This window comes from Colletotrichum phormii (genome assembly GCF_030913505.1).
Source record: "Colletotrichum phormii strain CBS 102054 chromosome Unknown BDP81scaffold_14, whole genome shotgun sequence".
NCBI lineage: Eukaryota > Fungi > Ascomycota > Sordariomycetes > Glomerellales > Glomerellaceae > Colletotrichum > Colletotrichum phormii.
The window spans coordinates 283,801-306,946 of NW_026851456.1; the positions used below are offsets into that span (position 1 = coordinate 283,801).

Genomic DNA, 23,146 nt, shown 5'->3' on the forward strand with positions numbered 1-23,146 from the left:
TTCGCTTCCTACCTTAGTCCCCGTCGCAACCGCATCCAAGTACCACAGAGAAAGTAGACAAATCGACTGCACCCGCACTGGCCTCCCCGCCACCGTGAATAGCATCAACACTCAGCCTTTGCGCTGCGCCCACTCTTTTACCCCCACGACCTGCACGCCTTACCGTACTTACCTTAATCACCTATCAATTCTCCGAACCATACCGCCTTTGCACCTATCTTCACCTTCTCTTTGGCTTTTCGTTAGGCCTGTTTAATCCACCATGGACACGAGTTACCTGTCTCAACAGGTCAATACCATCATCGGCCAATTGCACGGCTTGTTCGATGAGATTGGCGTTCCCACCCATGATCGCGAAAAGCGCGAGGAAGACGTACGCCTCTCCCAGCTCGCTTTATTCTCTCCTCACTCTGTGCTGACATTCAGACATAGCTCTTCGAGGCGCTTTCCAAGGCCCTGACCGATCAGGTGCACCTAGTCACGAACGAAAAGGAGGAAATGATTGAGGAAGCCGAGCGCATAATCACCACAATACAGCAGATGGAGGCATCGCTCGACGACAACCGCGCACGCCGAGACAGCAACGATGATATCCAGATTACCTACCCCCTGACCAGATGTTTGCAGGGACTCAAGGAGAAGCACAAGCAAGTCAGTCGATTGCACAGGGAGCGTTTCGCACAGGTCAAGAGTGAGTCAGCCCGTATGCGAAAAGACGCCAGAAGACTTCGTACTGACCAGCCACGCAGAACTTGTCGAAGCCCTCGAATCATACTCGTCACATCTTGAACCTACCTTTGTCAAGATTCCTCTGCCGCCGACGGGCCCGAACCAGTCCATCCCTCCCAACTTCGACCTATCACCATCGTACGTGGACAAGCTCGATCATGAGTTTACGAGAGTCTATGAAGAGTACACGCGCCGCGTCGCGACGGTTAAGGCCCTTTGCGAGCACACGATCCAACTCTGGGCTGAGCTGGGAACTCCCCAGGCTCAAACCGACGGTGCCATCGTCAAGTACTACCGCGAGTCACCCGAACAGCTGGGCCTGCACGAGGAAGATATTGAGCGTCTCAAGGCAAAGCGCGACAAGCTCTCGGACGAGAAGAAGAACCGCGAGAAGCATCTCAAGGACCTGCGCGCCGCGGTTGAGGCCCTCTGGGAGAAGTTGGAGGTGGACATTGGAGAGAGGAAGGCCTTCCTCAACAGCAACCGAGGCTGTGGTGTGCGACAAATCAACGAGTTCGAGGATGAGCTCGCGCGCCTCAACGAGCTGAAGAGGCAGAACCTGCACTTGTTCGTCGAGGATGCGCGGTTCAAGCTACAGGAACTCTGGGACTCGCTCTATCTTTCCGAGGACGAGATGCTCGAGTTCACACCCGCCTTTTCCGACGTATACAGCGATGCTCTACTCGAAGCTCACGAGCGTGAGATTGCACGACTAGAGGTTCTCAAAGAACAGCGCCTCCCTACTCTCGAGCTGGTCGAAAGACATCGAAGCCTTACCAGTGAGCGCGACGAGCTCGCGGCATCGAGTCAGGATGCTTCTCGCCTGATGATGCGCGGGCAGAAGGGCGAGAAGCGCGATCCCGGCAAGCTTCTCAGAGAGGAGAAGATGCGGAAGCGCATCGCCAAGGAGTTGCCCAAGATTGCTGTCGACTTGCGCAGAATTCTCGAGAGATTCGAGGACGAGTACGGACGGCCTTTCACAGTCCATGGGGAACGTTACTTGGACGTACTCGAGGCAGAAGACCGACCTGTACCCGGTCCGCGATCCAAGACACCAGGCGTTGGGGCTGCTCCTCAATCGGCGGCCAGACCAAGAGGGCACAGCAGAGCGCAGAGCACCACCTCTATCGCTAGACCCCCAACTCGCAATGGGGTAAGAACACCAGCACCTGCGCCCACCACCAAACGCAGTGCGAACAATATGAACAGTGCCGCTCCCACAACTAGACCTGTTTCTGCTCACGCAAAAGCACAAGAAATTGCCAGACCAGCATCTTCTATGGGCAGCTTGAGAGAGCGTGCACAAACTCTCAACAGGCCACCGGGTAGTCCATCGAGGATCCCAGCACGGCCCCCGTTGACCAACCTCAAGTACGGCAACTTTGGCAACACCTCACCAGTACAACAGGAGAGGCCAGCGTCGAGGATTGACGCCTACGCGACGATCCGCGGTGGAAACCACCAGATGCGTGCCCCTCCACCCAAGATGCGAGATCTCAACACGATCGAGCTGGAGACCCCAGTCAACCCATACAAGGCAGTCGGGTTGGGCGCGAGTATCGTGCGTCAAGTCGAGCTTGAGGACCCATATGACGAGGATTGCCAGCACCCGAAGCTGATGAGGAACAACTCGACACTCTCTCACACCTCGCATGCTTCTCACGCTTCACATAATTCGCATGCGTCGTACGCCTCCCAGAGCTCTCATCACTCTCAGGGGTCTTCACAGCACGACTACCCATCCTCACACTCCTCAACCATTCGCCAGTACCCCCCTTCTGCATACCAACAAGCGCCACCACCCCGCCAGATCTCCAACTCGTCCAACGGGTCGAGTAATGTGACAGGCTCAGAAAACTGGGAGACATACGACGATGCCAGCGAACCTGAGCAGGATGCCAGCGACACATACTACGCCAAAGTGCGAGCCGCCCGCAACGGCAACAAGCGCTTCGAGCCCGAAGCTGGTTATCGGCCACCGGCCAGCGATCCTAAGAGGCAGCGACCTTTCCCGATGACGGCACCTGGTGGACATGCTGTGCATGGCTATAGTGACGGCGAGGGCAACCGCATCATCTCGGGCAGCGAGTGGACAGATGAGGATGGATACTGAGTGCGACAAGTCTCTTATCCACCGCTCGTTGTGTCTCTTCATCTTGGTGCGCCGGTCGTAGAAACTCTACAGCCTGATGATAATGTCGGATGATTACGCCTCATGTCTGAACGATGCACTTGCTACTCGCTCATGACGAACATGCCTTTTTCTCTTCTTGGCAAAGAATATAATTGGTCGAGGATCTCGGTGTCCGTGGACGCCCTTCGCTTCTTTTCTCGTGTCGTTTGTATTTTGAAAGGTGTGTTTGGTGGAAGTTGAAGGAAGCAAAGTGATGGGAGGCCATTGTGATTTTCTTCCTTCTCTATGCATGCTGGCAACCGAGCCGCGAGGCATCTGGGTTTCTCATGGTACATGTTACGACATGACTATACTAGAGTGGCCCATAGACAGCTCTGACGACAACCGTTGTTTTGTTTCTCTTTGTCGGAATAAGTTCCAGCTACCCTCGAATCTGGGTATACCACTTTCTGTTTTCCTTGGTCATTGCAAGCAAATGGAAAGAATTGGAGTTTTGGTTTCTCGAGGCGGTCGGTACTTCTGGATGGGGTGATAACCTTTCCCAACGCCAAACCCCTTGCGAGGATTACGAGCGTACGTCTTTGTCTTTTGTTTGCTTGGTCAAACTGAATTTTTTCTGCGCGTTTTAGCCTCAAGGGACAAATAGGAATCTTTCGTAGTGTAGTACAAAAAAGCAGTCATGCATACATTATTCATTATCATCGTGTCCGGTCCCCATTGCAACGTGCCTTTGTGAAGTCAAGTCAAGTACTCCGTACAAATGAGACGGAATCCTAGCCGCGAGTTCCGGCGTCGGTGTCGAATGACGCTGTGGGTGTAAGACGGTGGGAGGCCGCTGGTGGGCGGCGGCACGCCCGGGATGCGGGAGCTAAGGGAAGTTAATTGAGCGACCGGCGGAAATACGCATGGTGCATGTGTTAGGTCCTATGTAGATAAGGTACGGAGTAGTGAAGGAACGAATTGAGACCAGACCTAAGGACTTTCGTTGCCGTCTGTCTGGGTTAGTGGTGCTTATAAAAAAGGTTTGCCGGAGGATGAGCATCTAGCCAGGGCCATGGTGTGCAGATCCGCTATGACGGTGATGTCGAGATCTACACGTGTTTTCCTTGGTGGTGGTCGGTGGTTGCGTCTTATTAATTAAGGTACATACGGAGTAAGGGGATTCCCCCAGATGCGTCATTTCCCCAATGTCTTGTAACAGCGTGCTAGGATAGGTTTGATTAATTGACTCGCGGATCACGTCTACCTTGGGCTTGGGGTCAAGAGACACGAGAGGTGAAGCTTCACACACTTTCTTGGGGAGGAAACCCGACGGACGGACGTTGACAGACCCGACGGCACCGGAGAGAGTGGATACCTAACGGTGCAAGGTACAACTTGAGATGGATGGATAATTAACTGGGATGAGAAGCCTTCCATTGGGAGGGAAGGTCACCGGGCCACCCGTTCGTTCCATCTTTTTTCTCTGTGTTTTCTGTTGCTGACTGGTCCCCCCCCCCCCATTGCATTCATCGCGTGCGGTGCGCATCTCCGCAGGAAGCTGGAGCTCAGCCGAAACACCGTCCAGGTGGCAGGTGCCGTTTCCACTTTCTGCGCCGTGCTGCCGAGCACATTACCACCTGGGGTCGGGTATCCGTAGTATTACCACATTACCTTTATTCGTATTCATCTCTGTACAGCTTTCCTTTTTCCTCTATCTTCAACCTCGAACTCCTATCTGCCTAGCTAAGGTCATTCGTAGCGTTGCACCTGTATTCAATCCCAACGACGATCCCTCGACCCCTCCCCTTGTACGTCCTTTGCTCGAACCTACGACTTTTGAATACGCGGAATAATCAATCATCCTCGACCACCCGCGACGAACACGAAGCTCCAACGATGACCGAAACGTCCTCGCTCCGTTAATCGAACATATTCCCAACTATTTCTCAATAGCCCTCCGATGCTGCCGTCTTCCACTACAATACCATCGCGCGGTCGTCCATCGCCATGATGATGAACACCCACCACAACCACCACCATCACCCACCTTCGGGCGGCGCTTCCGATGCAGCCGCAGCTCTAAAAGGCGCGAACCTCGCCTTCAACAAGACGAAACCGAAGCCCATTCCGCCCCCGAAACCTACACCAAATGCCGGCAACATCACCCGTCGCCGCGGCGCGAGCCTCATCGCCGCCTCTACCGCGTCAAATTACGACCGAAGTACGAGCACAAGCCCAGTGCAACGCCAACACACGGGTGCGAGCCTGGCAACGACCCCAGGCGACAGCCGCTTCGGCCGCGATGGCACTTCTGACATGCGAGACCGTTTATCCAACTTCCTCGCCTCTAGCCCAGCAGCCTCGTCGACTGCATCCCACCTCACACCGCACACGACGCGGCTCGACCCGAAAAGCCCGAGTTACATCGCCGCCACGCTGGCCGCCTCACGAAGCGCCTCGCCTAGTCCGCAGCCGCACGCGAGTCCCGCCGCATCCGCCCTGACGCCCGCGCAAATGAACCAGCTCCAGCAGATGCAGCTCGCGAGGAAGAACAGGCGGGGCAGCGTCGGGGAGACGGAGAGCGTGGTGAGCAGCCTCGATTTGCCGGACGAGACGTCCATCCCCGCCACGAATCATCTGATAAGCATGTTTGAGCGAGGAGCAGGGGAGGATGTCGATCCTGTGAAGAGGAGCGCTGGGGATGTTGCTGCTAGGCCCAAGGTTCGGCCGTTGACGCCCGAGAGGGAGTTGAGTCCTGCCCGTGCCAAGGCGGCCAGGATGGGCATCGTTGAGGAGGAGGAGGGCGGAGAAGGAGAGCGGAGGCCGGCGGTGCCGAAGACGAAACCTAAGGTCAAGCCAAGGCCTGTCACGCCGAACATGGCTGTTAGAAAGGAGGAGTACAAGGGAGATATCACGCCGCAGGCGAGGAAGCCTACGCTCAAGTCGTCGCCTGCAAAACCTGTCCTATCGCCGGCTAAGGCTGTGCACAGGCAGACTGTCACAGAGCAGTCTCCGCGTGCCAGGGGGCGAGAAACGATAGTCAACATGTCATCGAAAGCTTCAGAGGCACCGAACATACGGTCGAGGTCGCAGCTCACGAGAGTGCCCATCACACAGACGCTCATGCCGGAGCCGAAGGTCGCGCAGCCACCGACGACGCCGGAACCAAGGAGGTCGCGGGCCAAGGCCAAACCGGTGGAACCTATCTCGCCTCCTTTGGTTGAACGACCAGGTGATGAGATCGCTCCCCCTGAGCTGAAGAGACCGGTATCAAAGGGCAGGTTACAGCCGCCTACGCCACCTCAGCCACGGGGTACGAAATCGAAGGAACGGGAACCTCCCCCATTGATGAAGCCTCGCAGTATGGCATCAGTTTATGGTCATGCCCATTTTCAGGAGCCGTTTCGTCGTTCAGAATCTGGACCAAGACCTTCGACTGCCGATACAAGCTCTTCTAATGATACGTTTGTTTCGGCAGAGTCAAATCAGACCGCCGTTCCCGAATACGCCCCATCTCGCCCGACACCTCGGCAAACGAACTCTACGCACAGCACTCCAGGCCGCTCATCAGCAAATAGCTCACCAAGCCGAACAACCCCGCGACGCACACCCGCCTCGTCGACTACGAGTCTACCGCTGAACTCTCTCTCCAACGCGATCATGGCCGGATCCCTCGCCGCCGCCCGCCTGACACCCTCAAACACGGGCAACTCTACGCTGTCCCCGCCCCAACTGCCCAACCGCACGAAGTCACCGCGCATGCGACAGACGCTCCGCCAGCCACCGTCGAAATCAGACGACGAGGACGAGATCCGCAAGAAGAAGCATCAGCGCGCTAGCAACAAGCACTCCCACAAGGAGGGCGCACGGCGGCGATGGCGTGACGAGATTACGGTCCGCGAACGGAGGCGCTACGAGGCGGTGTGGGCAAGTAACCGCGGCGTGCTGCTGGTCGACTCTGCTTCAACCACGGGGCTGACGTTTCAGAGTCTCGGCGGCGCTCCACTGCCTCATGACGCGGCTGACTGTGTGGTGGACGTGGTGGCGCGTGAGGTCTGGCGACGTTCGCGTCTGCCGCAAGAGGAGTTGGCTGAGGTGTGGGATGCCGTGGACCGGAGCCATCGAGGGATGCTGGGCAAGGCTGAGTTCGTGGTTGGCCTTTGGTTGATTGATCAGAGGCTGAGGGGGCGCAAGATCCCTGCGAGGGTGAGTGCCAGTGTGTGGGATAGTGCGCAGGGTGTGAAGGTGCTTTCGCCCAAGGTAAAGAAGTAAACCCGGATTAGAATCCTGAACCAAACAGTGGGAATTCTGAAAAGGGGGCATGGGATTTTGAGGGAAGAGTCGGAAACGAAGGCGAGGAGGAGAGTGGATTTAACGCGGCATAGCGCAGCATGGCATAGCACAGCATGGCATTTCTCTGTTTTTCTTCTTTTGCTTTGCATGCTTGTATCGATACCCATGATGTAGACACAACTGACTTGGAGGAAAAAAAAACCCCTTTTCACAAATGCTGCGTGGCGTATATAAAACTTAGCTTCTCCTTTATGCCATCTCACCCTGGTACTATTTCCTGCTAGGGGTAGCTTTTCGGGAACAGCTTCAGAGGGAGAGCTCCTGAGACGTGATGTCGAGCTTTAATCCTTGGGTGTTTTTTGTTCTTGACATTTGTAAGAGTAGTTCATCCCATCCAGCAGGAGTTCCAACTTTTGACTTGGGACGTGGACTTTTTCAGCGATGTTCCTGGTTGGTGAATATGGTGGAAGATACATCGGATGGGTCATCAATATGGACGTCTGTGCCCCCCTTTGGATCTTTGCAGATTTGGTATCTATAGCTGTCTAAGGTAGGGCTGGGTCTAGTTGGAGAATTAGTGTGATTGCGCTTGACATGATGCTACGGAACTATCCGAGGGTGTCGATGGCGCCTGATGGCGGGGAATCTTTCCGGTGTTGGTGGGGCCAAACGTTTTTTATTCTCCGGTGAAATCACCACGGCACTCCCAAGGTCCTTGAAACGAAATGAAAAGCAGGTCTGGTCTTAAGGATGTAGATGAATGAACAGGAAACACGAGCCAAATGTTTCGTATTGTTGGTATTCCTTTCACAGGGAATTTGGTTCGAACCGTAGGGTCCTGGGGGTGACGAAGTATCAATATCTCTGTATTGATTGATTCTGCGTAAGGAGTAGAAGGGAGATTCCAACCGGAGGTTGGGTGGGTAGTCGAGGTCTAAGTGTACCACCTCGAGGTGGCCCATGCTCTGCCCCTACTCGCGGCCGAATTGGACTTCCAATCCGACACGTATCGTTTCTTGGGGGGGGGGTTTGTTTTAATTTTTTTTTAGGCAATTCCATCATGGCAAACATTTCACTGAATCGATGTTTGCGAGGTTTTCTTGGACCACCACTCTGGCTTGAACCTTTTGGAACATGTCATCGGCACTTTGAATAATCGATGAGATGATGCTATTCAGCTATTAGTATGTAGAAAACGGTCAACCCAGTAATATCTAATCGAGTGCTGGAAAACGTCAACAAATACCCCTTCATTCTTTTTCAAGCTGACCTGTTTCGGCGAAAGGTTCTTCAATCAAATACATAACTCAAAAATAACACAAGATTAATCCGGAAATCTCCAAAGAAGGACGTGATTCATTTCTAGTCTTGGTTGCAATGTAATGCTACATGTTTGACGTCGATGAGATGTAAATTATAGTACCTCTTTGCTTCCAATTCCTGGGCCGTCAATGATATCCATAGTTCTGAACCACGAGGATTAAATGTACGGAGGCCAGCACCGAACCCTGACAAAGAAGAAGAGTCAGCGTCTCATGAAGACTAAGAAGATTTCTCGAGCATGAATGCGGTAAAGAAGAGAAGCTTCCCGCGTGAAAAGAATATTACCCGCGGCGGAGACTTTGCTTCGCCGTGGGAGGGTCCAGTAGGACCACGCGTAGCTTTTTGCGATGTCCAGCATATCGACGTCATTGCGCCCTTTACACGACAAGAGACCGAATGAAAATAAGGAGAGATTGACAAGCAGTTGTCCCTACGGAAACTTGTCTGACGAGAATAAGATCATTCAAGTCGAGGAGGAATGTGTCCGTTGTCTCCGGGCCGGAGACTAAATCTAGACCCCCCAGAGGATCTACGGCCGACGTCCATCTTTGCGCCTTAAATGTGGATGTCACTCTCGTATTCCGTTCTTTCTGATTGGATATCCCTTCTACTGTCACTAATAGCTCGAAGCCCTCCACTTACCGGGAACGGGACCGTCTCTTAAGGTAGCTGGCATTCGCGTATACGATGCAACTACAACACTCTAGACTTGCTCGGAGCCCTTCCGGGGTACGAGTCCCATTGCAATAAGTACTGCCTTGGCTATAAGTAAGTCAAGATGTTGTAAGACTTAAACAAGTTGTCGGACCAATCGAAAAGAAAATTGAGTTTGATCTGCTATTAAACATCACGATTGAGCATTTCTCGTCAACCAACCCACACATTTCATGTTGGCAAAACCTTCCTACCATGCACGTCGAAACGAAACCCGAGACCACCACCACACCCCTCCCAGACCAAGAACCTTCACAATCCCCAACACCCCCAACACACCCGGACACCGCTCCCGATGGCGGCTACGGCTGGATCGTCACAGCCTCAATGGCAATCATATACGGGCACTCCTGGGGCATCAGCGCAGCCTACTCCGTCTTCCTAGCCCACTACATCAAAGCAGACATCTTCCCCGGCACGAGCGCTCTAGTATACGCCGCCATCGGTTCCCTGTCCATAGGCGTTACCCCCGTCATATCACCGCTGGCCACAATCATGGCGCGCGAGATGGGCACCAGACCGACGATGCTTCTAGGCGCCGTATTGCAGTCTGCCAGCCTCGTGTGCGTAAGCTTCTCGACTAGCATATGGCATCTGTTTCTTTCGCAGGGGTTGCTCTTCGGCATTGGTATGCATTCGTATGGTATCGTAGCGCAATGGTTCACCGCTCGCCGCGCATTAGCCAACGGCGTAGCCATCGCAGGTGCGGGACTAGGCGGATTGACGTACTCGCTTGCCGTGGGCGCCATGATGGACAGTATGGGGCTCCTCTGGGCCTACCGCGTTCTCGCCATCGTCTCTGGAGTGGCGAACGTCGTGTCAACACTCCTAATCCGAACCCGGTATGGAGAGACGCGGGCAAAGAGGCTGGCGCTCGACGTCTCCCTCTTCAAGAAAGTGGAGTATCTTCTGGTTCTCGGATTTGGCGCGTTTAGCATGCTGGGGTACTTCATTCTTACTTTCACGTTGGCAAACTACGCAAACGTCATCGGGTTGGACCCGTCTCAAGCTTCCCAAGTCTCGGCGGTCTTCATGCTCGGTCAGGCTGTTGGGCGTCCCGCCATCGGATGGCTCAGCGATCGATTCGGACGCATCAATGTCACGTTCTTAATGACGTTGGTGACGGGGATACTCTCCCTCGCGTTCTGGATTAATGCAACTTCGTTTGGGGCGTTGATTGCGTTTGCGCTCGTCGTAGGCCTCCCGTCGGGTGTGTTCTGGGCCAATGCGGCGCCCGTGATAGCTGAGGTTCTGGGTGCGGAGAATCTGGCGTCGGGGCTGAGTCTGTTATGGTTGATGATGGTTGTTCCTTCGACGGTTAGTGCGCCTGTTGAGTTGGTGATTTATATGAGGACGGGGACGTATCTTGGGGCTCAGGTGTTTACGGGGTTGATGTTTATTGCTGCTGCGGTTTGTGTCTTTGTTCTACGCAAGCATCAGATCAAACTTAGGAAGAAGGCTGGAGAATCTTCTAATGATTCTTCGGAAGAAAAGAGAACCGACACGCAAGCCTTCAGGAGAGGGCAGGGGTCTATGGGACTATCTAGTTGGGTAGTGGTGTAATTCTGATGGAGGTTTCACACATCGTATTAGTTGTTTCGATGGAAGTTTTCGGCAAGTTCAATACTTTGCTTACAAGAAATCAGGGGTCGCAAAGGAAACTGTTGGATTCACAGGTGGAAAAGGAAAATACTCGAGTATCGTGGGTAGCAACGATCACCGACTGTAGTGGTGATATTGCTTGTTCTTGTTGTTGTTGAGTGGAAGTCTAACCAGGTGCCAGCGGCGGCAGGAAGTCTGGGGTATACCACCCTCGTGTGGCTGAGCCACACGGACAACCGTGGCTGGAACGGACCGCGGCAGCAACCTCCTGCTGCCTAATGTAGGCCTATTCCAACAGAAACAATAAATTCTGCTTAAACATTTGCTCACTGTATCATCCGAGCACATTGTTCAGAACAATTATGATTATTATTTGGACTGCCATCGAAGGCACGTCTAAGTCTATGATCACACTCTTATCCAAGCCTTCATTTTATGCAATTTTGCCCCGCCAGTCCATCAGCACAAACCAATGCGAATAAGAAGAACCCAAAACATCTGACCTCTTCTCTAATAGCGCCGGAGGAAACAACTCTGAGTAGGAAATGAGAAGCCACAGAGAAAATCACGGGCACCACATCTCAAACTTGACGCGACGAAGCTCGTCCATGATACCAAAGTCCAACCCGTGTTGACGGAAAGCGACGATGATCATATCAAACGTTTCGAGAGTCTCCCGGTTCCACTTCTCATCAGCTAGGCGAGGCGCAACAGGCACCGTGCTCTGCTTGACGAGGGGATCCGCATACATGACATCGACCTCGCCGGAGCGAACGAAGGCTTGGACGAGGTCGACACCCGGTGAGTTGCTCAGGACAGATTGGCCAGTTTTGAAGCCCACACCGACGACAAGGACACGAGGACGAACCAGAGCCGAGGCAGCCCCAGTTTTGGCGTCTCTCGTCAACGAATCGATAGCGCGGCGGGCAATAGCGGCCGGGCGTGCAGCCATCTTCTCGGCGGCGGCTTCCAGCAAGGGGAAAGCGCTGTTGGAAAGGAGGTAGTACGGGTTGACGGGGATGCTGTGGCCGCCAACGCCGAGGGAAGGGGTGTAGGGCATGTAGCCAAAGGGCTTGGAGGACGCGGCGGCGACGACCTCGTAGAGATCGATGCTGTGCGGGATGCAGGCGTCTGCCATTTCGTTGGCAAAGGCGATGCACATCATGCGCTGGCAGTTCTCGTAGAGCTTCATCATCTCGGCGACCTCTGTGCGGCTGACGGGCACGAGACGGTCAAATATCTGGTTGTAGAGACGCATGACCGAGGCCAGCGACCCGGGGATCTCGTCGTCGAGGCCCGAGACGGATTTGGGGATCGCGTGGCAGGGGGGCTCGATGCGTCCTGGGTCGACGCGCTCTGGGGACATGCCGGCGTAGAAGCCGTGGGCGGTGGCGACGGGGCCGAGGAGGCTGCGTGTCATGCCCACTGCGACGGAGCTCTCTATCACGACGGTGGAGCCTGGTCGTGCGTGCTGGGCAACTGTGGCGATGGCGGACTGGAGGTAGGAGGTGTCGATGGACTTGTCCGCCTTGAGGAGGGTCGGGACGGAGATGAGGAAGTGGGTAGCTTCGTGGAGGTCTGGCTTGGAGGTTGTGAAGCGGATGCGGTCGCTTGGGAGCTCTGCGCGGATCTCGCTGATTCTCTTTTCTGACACATCGAAGCCGAGGACGTCGTAGTGGGCGGAGAATGACTCGACGAGGTGAGTGCCGACGTAGCCGACGCCAATGACGGCCACGAGGGGTTGATCATTTGGGTCGACGACGGGAGAGAGGTCGAGGACGCAGTCGTTGTGAGAGAAAGGGTGCTCCTTGTACTCTGGCGGCGGTGTAACAGGTGTGAGGGGGAGGTCAAAGTTGGCCTTGAAGGTATCGAAACCGGGGAAATTGAGGCCCAATGCTTCGGGGGGAGGTGTAGGAGGTGCCGGCACAGAGAGGCTGCGGCTGTGGAAAGATGGCTTGTCGATGGTGACCCTCATTTTGAAGAAAGTTGTGAGACTGAGGAAGAGAAGGATGTGAGGTCGAAGGGATGGAGATAGATGAGGAAGAAATATCACAGCTAGATGATTCTGTGTCGATCTCAAGATAATGCTCCTTTATGTTATAGTGTGAGTGGATGAGGAATAAGAGGGTGTAGATGCAGACTTTCAGATGGGATTATATGGAAATCTTCGAAGCCGAAAAAAGGAGTGAATTCAGATGCAAATTGAAGTTGCGTAAACATCTCCATCAAACTTTTCCAACTCTGCCCCGTCCTGCCAAGATGTGCCGCAAATTTCCTCTTCCACGTACTCAGTCGAAAAGATGAACGTATCGAGCAGCTTCGGAAGACGATGGCGGAATACCTAGTATGCAGGCTGTCGCCATTCCCAATACGGAATACCAGACCGAGAAAACGCCATGAAGTTGAAAACTTCTGCATCGTGAAATGAAGGGGGCAAAAGAAAATAACGCTGTTCAGCCTCATGGCCCAATTCCGTCAGTCTTTCTTGGCAGAATGGCACGCACATTGTTCGCGTAGCGTACCGCCAATGATCGAGGAACTGACAATGGTGGTTGTGTCAACCGTCAACGGTTGACGGACTCAATAACATCTGAGCACACTTCACCTCTTGTTTCTTTTCCTTATCTGAGTGGACCGTATTAGTGGTATTCGCGGTATTCGAAACCATATTGCCTGCCCCAACCATGGAAAACCGAATTCTCGATCGGGCACTACCGAATTCCACTCTACCAGGGGTGTTTTCGGGGACCACGCAGGCATATTCTCAGCCTCATTGCCTCTTTGGGAGGCGGCAGTTGATGGTGCGGAGGAAAATACTAATCAAAGTCCACATGAAGTTTATTAGTGTTGTTCTAGTCGGGGGTGTGGGCGGAAGCATTTGGCGTGAAGGAAGTTGAAAGAGCGGATGTTGGAGGGTGTGAAGTCGGGAGGAAGTCGTCTAAGCGAGGAGGGAAGTGATAGACCGTAGCACTAAGTACGGGGAAATAGATTTTTCGCGACAAGTGCGGCAGGCAAGCCACATGGCGCCCCTATCTTGTCTTTTTCTGCCTCGTTCCTGCGTCAACTCCTTTTCTCTGCAGGTATCTTCATGCAACGTTTGTTGACCAAGGACATGTGTCTTGACAAACTGGAGGCTTACGGCTACGCCGTCGACCGTTGATTCAACTTGTTCGATCTCATTGTTCTTGAGCTCTTTGAACTCCTGATGACTCTTGAACCTAGGTTCGATATTACATACATCCTCAACGGCACTGAGAACTTGGACATCAGCACCAGGGTGAATAATTCAGCTACCATCAACCCTTGAAGCATAGCCCGGCACTGTCAGCTGCCAAGACTGCATGGACCAAGCTGAATCTCCCTGGTCCGTGGACGAGTAAAAGATATTCAGGTGTAGGGCTGCCAGCTAGCCAGGCACAGCTTTCGCAACTAGCAGACGCTAAAGGCAAAAGGTTTAATGACACTTGGCATCCCGGCAGTAAAACACTGTCCCCCGGATAACCCATTCCCAGAATTTTGGGGCCCGTCCCGAATCCTTCGTCCCTTTCCTGGAGGGTCTTGTCTCACGTCTATCCCAGCAAAGGATATGATCAGCGCAGTTAAGAGATCCCCCAAGATCTAGCCAAGCTTCAGGGTCCAGATTTGATTCTGGGGTCTAGATTTCTTTACTTTCACGTCGAATGTTCTTCTGTGTCGAGAAACACACCCTTAACAAATTCATTGTTGAATCTTAACATGTATTATCTAGGCCCCTACAAGACAACCTAGGTAGACAGCATACCTATGCCATCGGAGAATCTCGGCCGACTGACTGCGCGCTTTGACATATGTGTACTGGCGTCAAACACAACGCTGCGTAAGTTTCCTTCCTTTGCTTCCCGACTGGTTGCTACCAGACCCCGGGAAGTGGGCCAAATCACACTAGCAAGACGTCGACAGCAACAGACACCAGACTCCTCATGGCATTGTGTAAAACGATTTCGCAATTGCAGCAAATTTTCACAACTCTTTTCGTCGGGGAAGCTAATGTGGTTCGAGATTGGGGGCTGGAAGTCACATGCGGGACCCCTGGACGTTGCTTAGGGTTGCCATATCCCATCGGCCATGGCTTGACTTAGGGCCTTGGCATTTAAACTTAATACAAGTTTGGTGGCGTGGATTGCGGAAAGTTTTCTCGACGCTGCTTTGGACCCCTACCAACATATTGGTGCTAACGGGGAAGGACTACACAGATCCTTATTGATGCATAGTGCCTCAGCCGCCTGCGGCTAACTTGTGTCCAGCGTCTCAACATGAGCAATCCCGGGGCTAACACCAGGGACCGGACTTGAGATGTTTACCTTATGCACTTCCCAAGATTGTATACTACTGCCGACGTTATTACCTGATCTCGTCGAGTCGTTGGCTGGAGCTAGTCTGTGTTGGGGAATTTGCACAATCTTGGCTGGCTCTCTACCAGATATTGCCTGAGTATAGCTTCACAGGCTACAAGCATCTTGTCAGGCGCTCAGACATTTGGCTGACGAAGATATTTCGATGCCGTACTGTAGCCAATCAGCTGCCCTGGAGGGAACCTCTTTGCCGGCTCAAGCGTTGAAAGATGAGGTATATTCCTAGATTGACAGCGGTGGAAGAGCTATGGCCGCGAGTATGGAGTCCTAACTTTGACACAATCGGCTTCTTGGACTCATTAGGAATCGATCATGTTCCTGTCCCACGGTCTTGGGTCAACTACACGTTGGCAGTCCAAGCTACTAGAAAGAAGTACCTGACTTGGTCCTCGCCGTCCACCGACGTTCTGCCGCGTCACGCCTCCTCTGCACCAGCAAAGATGGCAACACCAAACGACCGAGCCCACGTGCTCCCCTCGCCATCCTTGATGCTGATTTCGAGATGATCGATACCAGCCTCAGCGCCAGCAGCATACGTAGCCTTGCCCCCGCTAACAGTAACCTCTCCCTTCTTCGCTCCAGAAACCGTAAACGTAGGCTCCTTGAATCCTAAAGCCAAGGCAGCAAGGTCAACCTCCACAGACTTGGAAGGCGACACGTACGCGTGGGGATCAGCCATGAAGTTGAGGTACCCCTCGATAGGAGTATACCCATCACCGCCAGTCGATCCATCCCACCAATCCGCGATACCATCCCCATCAGCATCCCACCTCGCGGCGCGCGTAACAGTAGGGAAGTCCTCGAGCCCGCCAGCGTCCTTTGGGTCGTCAATGAGGCCCTTCTTCCCCGACACAGAGCCGACGTAGGCAGCGGTTCCCGTGGCCGTCTCGTTGACGATGCGCGCGTCGTGGATGTCGCGTACAGGCTGGCTAGCACCGCTGTCGGAGAGCACGCGCTTGTAGGCCTCAGTCGAGGGCTGGGTCTCGACGTGGGGCTCGAAGAATTGTTCGGTAAAGAACTTTTGGTAGGTCGGGGCCGGGTCGAAGCTGACGTCGGCCCAGCAGGCGATTGTGGTGTTCTTTGTGGCGGTGCCGTCGCCGGAGGGGTACTGGACCGAGTCTTGGTCGAAAAAGCCGGGCATGGAGTTGCCGGCGCAGTAGTATTGTTGCATGCCAGGCATGTTGTCCTCGTACTGTGATACATGTCATTAGCATTGTGATTGCGCATAATGGTGAAGACCCTTATACCTGTGCTCTGAGGGCGTAGGTGAGCGTGGAGGCCGGCCCATGCTTGTAGTAATTTCCGACAAAGTTCACCTTTTTTGCACCGCCATCGGTAGCACGGCCGCCTGTACATGTTAGAATAACCACTCCCTCTTCATGCCTAATGTGTTACATACCGAAGTTGTAGACGACGTTGTTGCGGATATCAAGCTGACCGGCAAACGCAGCATTGTCGTCAACACCACCACCCATGCTCCAGCTACGGCCCTCGGCGTGGGCGAGCAGGTTGTGATGAAAAGATCCGACGTCGCCGCCAATCGTGGCACTGTAGCCGTGAGCCGTGCCGTTGGGGTAGTTCTTGTGACCAGCGACGTTGAGAGGTTCAGAGATCATGTTGCGCTGGAAGGTGATGTTCCAAGCAGACCGCGAGCTGAAAGCCTCGTCGATGGTCCAGCCCTATTTCTCGTACTTAGCATCGAGTATCCTCCCACATCGCATCATCCGCAGGGGAACATACCATAGAGCAGCGGTCAAAGATGCAGTGGTTCGAACCCTGCATACCCATTCCGTCAATAGTCTGCCCAGAGACCTTGCCGGGCCGCACGCGCATGTGGCGGAAGATGATGTCGGACGCGCCGGTCAGGCCGAGCGGGTTGCCCTGGATGACGATGCCCTTGCCCGGAGCGGTCTGGCCGGCGAGGGTGATGTATTGGTCATTGACGGACATGCGCGAGGTGGTCGTGATGACGCCGCCGACGTCGAAGACGACGATGCGCGGGCCCTTTGCGATGGTCAGGGCATAGCGCAGAGTGCCTTCATCTGTGGTGTCTTCGAGGCTGGTCACCTTGATGACTTTGCCGCCGCGGCCACCGCGGGCGAACCGACTGTAGATGGTGTTAGTGAATTCCGCCATGAGGAGAGGGTCTGAAGTCTTACCCCCAACCTTCGGCGCCGGGGAAGGCCAGCTGGGCGACACGGAAGAAGAAGACGCGGCCGGTGTAGGTTGTCGATCCGGAAACGACATCGACGCGCCAGTAGAAGCTGTCGACAGTGTTGAGGCCTGAAACAAGATCAGATAAATTGCTCGGCAATGCAAAAAAAGACATCAAGACCTACCAGAAAGCTTGGCGCTCGTCTCTGTCACACCCTCAGCAACGCTCTTCAAGTCGTTCTGCGACGTGCCGAGGTACACATTGTACTTGACGCCCTCAGCAGAGGGAGGAGCCTGCCAAGTAGCAATGACGCTGTCGTCCGCCGCAACCTCGATGCGCTCGTCGCGGTGCTTGGGCGTAGGGAAGCTGATCTGGTTTTGCAACGACGGGGCGTCGACCTCAAATCCATTGAGGAAAGCCCGCTTGTCGCCGCCGCTGCTGGGGGTGTAGACGATCTTGGTCTCCTCCGTGGCGGACGTGACCTCGAAGGTCAGGTACGAGCTCGCGGCCTGCCAAATGTTGTCCACTCGCGCGGACTGCTTGGTGGCAGTCAGATCCGTCTGTCCATTGACGGAAACATCGAGCGTCGCAGTCTCGTTGAGGGCGTCCCACGCGTTGTGCCATGCCAGCAGGCTGTGGTTGCCCGGCACGAGACCCTTGATCGTGAGCGTGATCGGCGAGCCGTCCTTGTTGGAGCTGCTGATGCCCTCGTTGACGACGCGCTCGCCCAGGGAGGAGAGGAAGCGGGTGTACTGGTACTTGTAGTAGTTACCCGCCAATTCGGAACCGTTGCTAGCGGAGAGGGTGAAGGTGACGTCGCTTTCGGTGATGTTAGCGACGGTGATGTTGGCCTTGGAGGAGCCTGGGATCGTCCAGGTGACGAAGTCCGAGTCGATGAGGTTCCGGACATTGGCCGGATTGAGACGAAGCCGGATGGGCGCTACGGCCGGAAGGACGCCCGAAGACGGCTGCGGTGACCCGGCAGACGCCGAAGCTGAGGCCGAGAGCGGGGCCGATTCCTGGGCCAGTGAGGCCGTCGCGAGTACCGCCGTGGCCAGGGCCTTGAGTATGCCCTTCATGATATGTACAAGGGTGTGTTTAATAATCGAGGAAAAGACTGACGAAAACGAATGAAAGAGAGGTACGCAAAGAGGTCCCTGAGAGCGCCCGAGGGGTTCGCGGGAGAGAGTCTTGGGCTACCTAATATGTAAGAGACTGTGACGGACGGTCTCTCGCGCCATGTTTGCCCCGAACCCACCAGTTCTCTGCCCTTCATTTCCCCGTGAGGCTGATCGTCCTCTGTAGTCAAAATGTCCCATTTACATGCAGCTGCATCCCCAGATTGGAAAGAGATGGAGGGATACCCCCTCGGATGAACCGCCCGGGAACATGAGACCAAGATTAGTGGGGTGGCCTGCTCGTGCATGCGCGCCCTAAAAGACTGCCTGGAGGAAGAGGTGGCTGCAGAACCGGGAAAATTCAGCACGAACCTGTTTCCACGAGTAGTGTGATACCCTTGCCTTGACCTGCTGTGCCTGCGTCGCATCCGCTGACATGACGGTGCGGACCCGGTTGCCGCTGTCTTGCAGGTCTTGGCATCTTTGTACGAGTGGACTCGGCGGGTATGAGGTGTGTTTAGGCTTGATGAGGCAGCTCGGAAAACGAGCTGCAGCCCGCAGGGCGGCTGCTAAGGCGTGAAATTGCAAAGGGGTTCGTAAACGGTAAAAAGAGGGAACCTTGGATCTGTAGCCGCAAAGTGTGGGCAGTACACACTGCTCATCTGGACCAACGAGGCAAGCAATGAGGCAATACGACTGGTATTGACGGTTGGCTGGTGATGTTCTGGTGAAGGTGAAAGGTGGCTGTGGTGGGCTGGATCAACCAGGAAGTGGATCGGGCAGCTGGTGCCTGGGGCACCAGCCACTGCCTCAGGTATCCACAGTCCCATACAAAGTGACATTTGTTCTCCGTAAGAATTCCCCTCAGACGTGCTTCAACCATAGTTTAGACCCTAAGAGAGTTGGTTTAGTTTTTCCGGAGCAGTCCGGTCTGGTCTGGTGGGCAAAATGACTGGGGTGACATGAGCCCAGTTAGAGTGGGATGAAGACCCTGTAGTTTCTTGCAATCTGGCGTTGTTCCTGGAGCATCTCTGATACTCGGTACCAATTTTCCATCTTGGAGAGATCAAAAGGACATGCTCTTAGTCAGGCCAAGTTGGCCGACCGCAATAGAGTCCACGAAATATTTCGCCGACGGCTTGAGAGACATTGAGATATCATGTATGTGTTGGAACAGCAAAGGCTGATAAGGAGTAATAGGCAGGTACCATGGGCTGGCTGGCACCTGCCCTGGGCGAAGTGGGACAACTGGCTTAGTCATCACGGCCGGATAAAGGTGGGGCAACCACCCAGGCCGTCACTACCTACTTCGACCGACTCCTGCCTACAATGTAAGATAGAAGAACAACAAGAAGAACAAGAAGAACAAGCAATAGGATCACCAACAGACGAGTGATAATTGCTACCACTATTTGTCGTATACGACCCCGTGAACCAACAGTATGATTGCGTCCTGAGTCAAGCTCCACTATGTTGACATGATCAAAGTTCAAGCCGTCAAATTGCTCAGTGACAGAATTCGGAATTGTACCGTTGCGCCATATACAAAAGAGAGATCCCTCTACTGCATTTAGGTAGTTGTGGGTACATATAGTTTCCGTCACTCAGCTTCAAGCTACCTTGGCATAGCGCACTGACACTATCTGAGTTTGTCGCTTTCAGAAATCGTTCCCGAAGCTTCTCTTTACCAAAGCCGAAGCTCTTTGAATCAATATCTCATGCTTTGCTTTTCAATTGACTATCATAGTAAATTGCTTAGAGACTGTCAGAGCCTCAACAATCCTTTCATCGTAAACACTAACGTGGAGCAATTCTGCGCCTGTGCCCAGTCTTCCGTTCATCGAGTTAGTTATGATGATGATGATGATGTATTTAACGTCTGTGTTGGTTTGCGTGTATCACAGGTTAGTCACACAGGTATTCCTGGTATCGCGATCGGTAGCAATATCGTTGGGTTAATCTGGTGTTCTTGTTGTTGTTCTTAAGGAGAGTATCTAAACGCGAAGGCTCGTGATATGGAAGGAGGGAGCTGAGGTGTGTCACGTGCCGAAGGCACGTGACATAGCTCGGCTCCGTGTATACCTAGCGATTGCCGTTTGTTCCCACAGTCTGGTAAGACCTTCTCCTGTAAAAACCTTTTCTTGGCACCCAGTGTTAAGAATTGTTAGGTTTTTGCAGGGCTTCGGCCCGTACCCCTAACGGGTCTTATTATTTCCGTCTTCACTTTCGGACTCGTCTCTCAACACCACCACAGCAACCCTCCCCCTCATTCCTTTCACAACACCAAACACGACGAGACCTCCCCCGAAAGTGAAGCAGGGCGAGGGTTTAGAAGCTTTGAAGGTCACTCTCGCCCTCGCCGATCCGCGCGTCCGCTATCCTGCGGCGCGCTGTGCCCGCCGCGTGCGGGCCACCACTCAAACAAGGCACCAAAGCCCCGGCACAGCAGTTAGGCTATTTTCTGTCTTCGTGCCAGACCTTCTATCTGGAAGGTCTTGAACACTTTCGCTCCCGCCAGAGCCTGACTTGTTCAGGCAGTAACGGAGAGCGTTTGTTGCGGGCTCCTGTATCGCCATCGGCTAGGAGCTGACTTGCTGTACGCCTTCCTTGCTTCGCTCCAATGCAAAGTGGAGAGAAGAAAGGCGTAGAACCACACCACGACCGGCCGTGCTAGGTTTTTCCCCCTTGCGGTTTTTCCTAGTACTATCCGAACTACCTTTCTTGTGGATGAAGCGACCCGGGAAAAGGATGGCGGATAAGAGAATTCTGGTCAGGTGAGAAGATCTGCTTCATTTTGGAGCGGTTTGAACAGGAGCGTTAGGTGAAGACGTAGCCCTGTAACATAATTTGGATTAGCATAGACCATGTCGGCATCGCGCCCAACACGTCTCTCGTCGCTCGAGACGTTAAATATACCACCACCACCACCACCACAGTCTGGTAACAAAAGGACGTGCCGGGCGCTATGCCGACATGGTCTATGCTAATCTAAACTATGTTACAGGCTACCGTCTTTACTTAACGTTCCTGTTCAATGACTCGGCCAAATTTCGGAAAAGAAATTGGTCTCCTCTATCTATTCGTATAGAAGAGAGGCTCCCTTAGCAAAACCTAATAAGAAATCAATACTTGCTTTGGCCATATGTTGGCGGAGGTAGCGCGGTGTAGCCTTGCGTCCACGCTTATAGAAGTAGAAATGGACTGGTGTCTTGGGTTTCCTATAGCTGCAGTTGAGTAACGCATCTTGATGAGCGAATCTCTCGTGGTATGCTATAAAGTCTCCATGATGGGATCTTGCTGCGTATAGCCTTCCTAGTAAGTGCCGAGGGAGGCGGAGTTCGGGCGGCTTGGGGTGAAGAATTATCTCGAGGTCGGTATATTGCCGAGGGCATTGGGACAGCCATTTTCTGGCAAAGGCTTGGAAGGTAGCTACTTTAGCTTGCCTTTCTAGGTGCGCTAATGAGGGCTGTGGTTGTGATTTTGGGATTAGTTTGCAGGCTTCCTTGGCTAGAGCATCCGCTTCTTCATTTCCTGGTACTCCCGTGTGCCTAGGGCACCACTAAACATAAACCCTGCCGGGGGTTGTCCAGCTCTCTCTTTATCTCCGAGTCCAGGAGGAAGAGAGCCTATTGAAGGCCCTGAATCTAGCCTGGCTGCTTCCTATGCTCTGGGAGTATAGTCTAGCCGCGACTATAAGGTTATCGAGGTAGATATGGACGTTATCTGCCATACGAGCCGTAAGAGCCCGGGTAGCATCCATTAGGCCGTAATACGCAGTATGTACCTCCGCGTTATATACCTTAGTTTAGGAGCCGAGTAGTTCGGATCTGCGGAAGATCTGCCGTATAGCTTAGTACCCTACCTAGCCTGCTCCGGCGGAGGTGCTGCTGCCGTCCGATATCTAGGACCCGTTAGTATAGATAATAATGTCCCGCTTAGAGAAAGTTACTATCCTGCCTGTAAAGGAGAGGGCCTGTTCTTCTTTGGTCTTATTAGGTTCGTAGCCGACCCTGGCGAGGGCTATCTGCCAGTCCGCTAGTTGCTCCTAAGGGGGGAGTTCTAACGGATCGATGTATTCGGTATTTTTGCTTACGAGGCTTGCTATTCGTCGTAGCCGTGAGTCTGGTCCTGATTTGTCCCTGAGTCTCGTTCGGAGAGGGTGTCGCTCGTCCAGACGATGGATTCTGGTGGATGCTGTGTAGAGCTTCGCGTCCAGTATCACCTCTGCTGGGGGTAGAGCCGCCTCGCGCTGTAGGATCGGTACAGGCGTCGTTCTGTATACGGGGACCATCGCTCTGATGGCTTTGGTTTGCGTCGCGTCCAGTTGGTGTAGCAGACTACCAACCCCGTTTGAGATAGTACGTCCATTCTTTATCCGGCTCTTGCCGGGCCACCATGCTTCAGATGCATAGTACTGAGTGGGTAATACACAAGAGGTGATCGCTCGACGAAGTAAGTACGCAGGCGCGCCCCAGACAGTATTCCCTAGTCCCCGTAGTCCATTGACTACTTGGTATGCTTTTGTAGAGAGGTTTCTTACGTGACTCTTGAATGTGAGTTTACGGTCGAAGTAAACGCCGAGCCAGCGTAGAGAAGAGCCTTCTTTAATAGCCTGAACTGTATAATACCTCCCATCCGGCAAACCTACTGTGATTGATGGGTTTCCGTCTTTTCGTCTCTTAGTGAAGTGGGTTAGTTCGGACTT

At 53.7% G+C, this 23,146-nt stretch overlaps 5 protein-coding genes across 5 annotated transcripts; 3 read left to right on the forward strand and 2 right to left on the reverse strand.

Annotated features, from left to right (window-relative positions):
• Positions 1–262: 262 nt before the first annotated feature.
• On the forward strand, positions 263–2,842 carry BDP81DRAFT_324239 (microtubule associated protein-domain-containing protein; the record flags this gene model as incomplete). Its single annotated transcript, XM_060584865.1, has 3 exons — positions 263–373; positions 433–691; positions 750–2,842. 3 exons carry the CDS (start codon positions 263–265, stop codon positions 2,840–2,842), a joined length of 2,463 nt encoding a protein of 820 aa, XP_060443253.1.
• Positions 2,843–4,852: 2,010 nt separating this feature from the next.
• On the forward strand, positions 4,853–7,117 carry BDP81DRAFT_462458 (uncharacterized protein; the record flags this gene model as incomplete). The annotated part of the gene is made up of 3 exons (XM_060593903.1): positions 4,853–5,728; positions 5,768–6,630; positions 6,964–7,117. 3 exons carry the CDS (start codon positions 4,853–4,855, stop codon positions 7,115–7,117), a joined length of 1,893 nt encoding a protein of 630 aa, XP_060443254.1.
• Positions 7,118–9,367: 2,250 nt separating this feature from the next.
• BDP81DRAFT_431689 (major facilitator superfamily domain-containing protein) lies at positions 9,368–10,811 on the forward strand (the record flags this gene model as incomplete). The annotated part of the gene is made up of 2 exons (XM_060590700.1): positions 9,368–10,480; positions 10,541–10,811. The coding sequence occupies 2 exons, from the start codon at positions 9,371–9,373 to the stop codon at positions 10,736–10,738; spliced, it is 1,308 nt and encodes a 435-aa protein (XP_060443255.1). The 3' UTR covers positions 10,739–10,811.
• A 328-nt stretch (positions 10,812–11,139) lies between these two features.
• BDP81DRAFT_407838 (nucleotide sugar dehydrogenase) lies at positions 11,140–13,007 on the reverse strand. The gene has a single exon (XM_060589030.1). The coding sequence runs from the start codon at positions 12,750–12,752 to the stop codon at positions 11,343–11,345; it is 1,410 nt and encodes a 469-aa protein (XP_060443256.1). The 5' UTR covers positions 12,753–13,007; the 3' UTR covers positions 11,140–11,342.
• Positions 13,008–15,583: 2,576 nt separating this feature from the next.
• Positions 15,584–18,402, reverse strand: BDP81DRAFT_324032 (pectate lyase; the record flags this gene model as incomplete). Its single annotated transcript, XM_060584845.1, has 6 exons — positions 15,584–16,360; positions 16,416–16,516; positions 16,568–16,847; positions 16,909–17,275; positions 17,328–17,451; positions 17,508–18,402. 6 exons carry the CDS (start codon positions 18,400–18,402, stop codon positions 15,584–15,586), a joined length of 2,544 nt encoding a protein of 847 aa, XP_060443257.1.
• Positions 18,403–23,146: the final 4,744 nt, after the last annotated feature.

Bases quoted from the DNA above. Each gene is read 5' to 3' on its own strand.
- BDP81DRAFT_407838 (XM_060589030.1), bottom strand. From the start codon at position 12,752: ATGAGGGTCACCATCGACAAGCCATCTTTCCACAGCCGCAGCCTCTCT.